A 4,706-nucleotide genomic window follows, 5' to 3' on the forward strand; every position below is an offset into this window, starting at 1 on the left:
AATAGTTTTAGTTCCGTAAAAAATTCAGCTGTTTTGAAACAAACACCACTGCTCTTTAATGTCTGATTAAAAGTTTCAAAATAAGTGGAGCAAGAGGAGACAGAAAAAAAAAAAGAAGGGAAGGGGCGACTTTAATTGAAATAGGGGTGGAGCTCCTCATAGAGTTAGAAAGCGTCAGTTCTCTAAGCAAGGCTTAGGCAGATAGGTCGGGCACATCCCTCCAATTCTCAACCCTGACTTATACAAAGTGGTTCTTTTCTGAAAGGTTTTGTTAGGTTTTTAGTAGCAATCAGTGACAAATTTATTCTTTTACTTCACATAGTTTTTCGTCTCCTTGATAGGAGTGTTCTCTTATCCAACCGTACACAATTTCGATCACATTTCATTTCAATTTTTTCTGCATATATATATTAGTACAATCAAGATAAAACATCTAAGGTTTTAATAAAGCTCAGGTGCCAGGCGAGCCGTAATTGTCACTTCTACAGGATTTACTTTACGTATAGTTAATCCTGCACCTTCCTTCATATCCAAGGGCTCGTCATTTGGAGTTTTGTAATTGAAACCCTGGATCAAATGTGCTATTGTTAGGTGTTCCACTTGTAATGCATAAGTCATCCCCGGACAAGATCGTCTTCCAGAACCAAATGGGATAAACTCATAGTGCTGACCACGGTAGTCAATATCATCAGCGAAGAATCTCTCTGGATCAAACTTATCAGGATTTGACCAGAGTTTAGGATCGCGTTGCAATTTCATAACATTCGCGAATAGTCTAGTCCCTTTAGGAATGTGATATCCACTAACAACACAATCCTCTACATTTTCATGAGGTACTAATAAAGGTCCCGGTGGATATAATCGTAACACTTCTTTAACAATAGCTTGGAGGTATACCAAATCCTTAATATCACTCTCTTCTACCCATCTTTCCTTACCAACTTTTTTATCGATCTCTTCTTGTGCTTTCTTCAAGGCATGTTGATTGTTTATCAGTAATGCCATTCCCCAATTCATGTGAAGAGCAACTGTGTCCGCAGCATCCAAGACCAAACTCTGTAGACAAATTAGAATAAAATTAAAAAGGATAATTCAATACAAAAGTAGGTTAGCGTCACTATCTGCCGAACCTTGTTCTATTTAGTATAGTAATTGTCAAGTATGCACATCTCATTATACTAATGAATTTTTTTTTAAATTTAAAATTCATTTATTTCAGCTTTCTCTTAGAGATGTACGAGGTCAAATTTATCCAGTGTAAAATCAAATACACGTTTTATACCTTACCTGTATATTTCATCTTTAATTCAATAAAATAACATTTACCTAATAATATGATCTGTGGTGGTACTGATATTGTCTCTTTTTGTTTTCTTGAGTCGAGGGTCTTTCGGAAACAATCTCTCTACTCCTTCGGGGTAGGGGTAAGGTCTGCATACACACTACCCTCCCCATACCCCACTAGTAAAATTTTACTGAGTCAGTTGTTGTTGTTGTAATATTTACCCAATAAAAAAAGTATATCCTATAAATAATAATGTTATTATTTAATACCCGTATATATAATTTCAGTATAACTTGTTCGAAAACCAAATAACATGGATATTAGCTTTGACTATATTGCTGCTACAAAGTCAACGACCTGATTCAAGAACCATTATTATTAGAAATAGAAAAAAAAAAAACATGAATCTATATTTAACAAACAATTAAAGAATTTCTCCCTAAAAAAAAGAGAAGAAGTCCCTTTTACTTTTTTTTTTTATGCTCAATGGGAGTAATGAAGTTTTATTCTATCAATTATAACTGGTTATATCTCATTTTCTTTTATCATCAGAGTTCGTGAAGTGATAAATACTCTTTCATCTATAATCAAACTTTTAACTTGAGCTATGAAGAAAAGTCCCCTTTGGTGAAGCACTTTTAACTCCCAAAGATATATAGATTAGTCGAGGCACAAAAAATTCTCATCTTTTTTCCATTTATCATTCTACATTTTTACTATATATAATCATCCTTAGTATTTAGATAATCTAATTACTTAAATTATTATTAACCTGTCTATTCCTCAAAATCAGACTGAATAATGAAAAATGAAAATGAACTTACAAACACTGTTGCTTTTATGACAGTATCACGAGAGTAACCTTCATCAAGATATTCATTACTCATTTTTGAAAGCACCACATCAATGAAATCTTGTTCATTCCCTTGTGCATTAACCTCCATTTTTTCTCTTTTCTTGACATGTTCCTCTAACCAATTCTGAAAAACAGAATCTATATCCTTAAATGTCCTTTTCATGGCCTTAACATGGCCTTGAAAATCCACCCATTTGAACAATGGAATTGGAAAAGCATCCCATAACACAAACTCCATTGATAAAATTATAAAATCCTTAAACGCTTTCCTAAATCTCTCCACTTGTTCATCTCCTTTACCGGATTCATAATTTTTCCCAGCGATCATTTTCACGATCAGACCAAAATTCAATTCTTCTAACCAATCGGTTAGATTTATCGTACTCGAATTTCCATCAATTCGAGTGTATAAATTCTTAATGCTCGTTTGAATTTTACCAAATCTCACGTGCTTCAATTTTTCGAGACGACTAGCAGAGAGAACTTCCTGAATGACTAATTTTCTATTTTTTCGCCAATAAGGTCCGTATTTTGTCAAAAATAGCATGGCATTATTGTAGCCAAGGTATTCACCGTAAAGAAAGGCTGGACGATTGGAGAAAATGGCGTCATTTGTAGAGAAGCAGTCTTTTACAGCTTCGTAACTGCTTACAACTAACACAAGCGGAAGGCCTAGCCGGAAAGTGAAAACCGGGCCGTATTTGTCAGCTAAGTCTCCGAGTTTTCGAGCTAATGGACGGTCGTCGCCGTCATCATCGAAGTAGAAAAGATGGCCGATTACCGGCCACCCTCCGGGAATTTTCGGTGGTAATGGTTTTGAAGGTATTTGAAATTTTTTGGGCCATAGGAAGTAGAAGAGAAGTGTAAGGGTTACTAGTCCTACAATGGCTTCTACGGGAGAAACCATTATGGAGTTTTAGAAAAGAACTTGGGAATCAAACTATCACCAACTTCCCTTTTATATATAATATAGGGCTGCGCATAATATAATAAATACAAAATTACCAAAAATTGAAAATATTAGTTTTTGGTATTCAATATTTTGGTACGGTAATTGGTTTAAGTTTTAAAAAAAATTACTATTAGGAGGTGGTATTTGGCATTTAAAAAAATAATACTGAAATATATATTAAGTTACACAATACACATATTATTAATTAAAATATACTAAGAATTTTGAAAATTTCCCAAGGAAACCCGTCGCTATCCTTCGAATGTGCACTCGGTAACTTTCTCACTGTGCAATAGCTCGCAAACTACACAGGAGATGTAAATGAGATTAGACATGTCCGGTGCGGCGAGCTCTGACTGAAAAGGCTGCTGGTGAGGGGAATCGATCCCAGGTTTTTCACGTGGAAAGTCACTCACACAATCAACTCAGTCAATCCTTAGGGGTTATAATATGGAGTACTAAGTTACACAATATTTCTTTTGGCATTCACGTTAAGGTTGGCAATAAACCCATGTACTTCTTTAGGAAAATGAAGGAACAAGGTAGGCAGATTTTGACTCTTACTATCTAGGTTGTCAAACAATTTCATAATGTCCATATGGTTTTAGGGTGTTTCTTACTCCGTTGCTCACGGATTGATATTGTATTTGTTGGATTAGTCCTTATTATATTCTCTAAGTTCAAAAATTAACTCTAACCAAGTAACAAGATATTTTTAATGATCAAATTTATTCCTTTATAATTTACCTTTTCTCACTCTATGTGTTGATACTTGCTGGTTATGGATAAATTTTTTGTTGATAGTCAATTGAGCTTAGAACGTTTTTATTTTATATTTTTGAGTACTTTAATTAAGAATATTATAGTTTATGGCTCTATGCACTAGTTAATATTCAAGTCGAACAACCAAGGTTGCGGGGCAGAATAAATCAAAATCGAAAGGAGAGAAATCGATTCATACCAAATTTAATTAGGTATGATTTTTGGTATATCATTTTAAGAAAAGGAATACTAAAAATATCGAACCCAAATATCTAAATACTGTACCGTATTGACTGATGAACACTCCTAAGAAATTATACTACCTCTGTTTCAGTTTGTGTTAACTTTTCGAGAGTATGAGGGTCATATTTAGGTGTGAATTTGAGCATATATTCTCAAATATTTTGAAATAAAATTACATATTTAGAAATTACATAAAAGTACTATAAATCACACTAGTTAACAATTCAAAATATTTAAAAAGTATTTGCAAGAAACGTGGGAAGAAAACTTTATTTGATTTCCAAAATAGTAATAGTTTTACATACATAAATTAAAATAGAGGAAGTATCATATTTTGGTGAAATCATTGGTATTTTATATTTGCTGATCCGATGAACTCAGATTCATACTATGTAAGAGAAAACACAAGTTTGTCCATTTTTATAACTTCAACAAGATCTCGAACGATCCTTCAATTACATATAATTAAATTTAGACATATCATTGATGTATCTTAATCAATTAAAAAAAGTTATTTACTTTAGTGTATAAGCTACCAAATTAAACTTATAAAATATGTATTATTATGTGTCACTTTAATTTGATAATATGATTTATAACTACCAATG

At 33.0% G+C, this 4,706-nt stretch overlaps 1 protein-coding gene across 1 annotated transcript; it reads right to left on the minus strand.

Moving 5' to 3' along the window:
* Positions 1-362: 362 nt before the first annotated feature.
* Positions 363-3,076, minus strand: LOC104111262 (nicotine N-demethylase CYP82E3-like). The gene is made up of 2 exons (XM_009620923.4): positions 2,110-3,076; positions 363-1,056 (listed from the first exon to the last, which is right to left on the minus strand). Exons 1-2 carry the CDS (start codon positions 3,046-3,048, stop codon positions 442-444), a joined length of 1,554 nt encoding a protein of 517 aa, XP_009619218.1. The 5' UTR covers positions 3,049-3,076; the 3' UTR covers positions 363-441.
* Positions 3,077-4,706: the final 1,630 nt, after the last annotated feature.

This window comes from Nicotiana tomentosiformis, chromosome 11, assembly GCF_000390325.3.
Source record: "Nicotiana tomentosiformis chromosome 11, ASM39032v3, whole genome shotgun sequence".
In the NCBI taxonomy this organism is placed as follows: domain Eukaryota; kingdom Viridiplantae; phylum Streptophyta; class Magnoliopsida; order Solanales; family Solanaceae; genus Nicotiana; species Nicotiana tomentosiformis.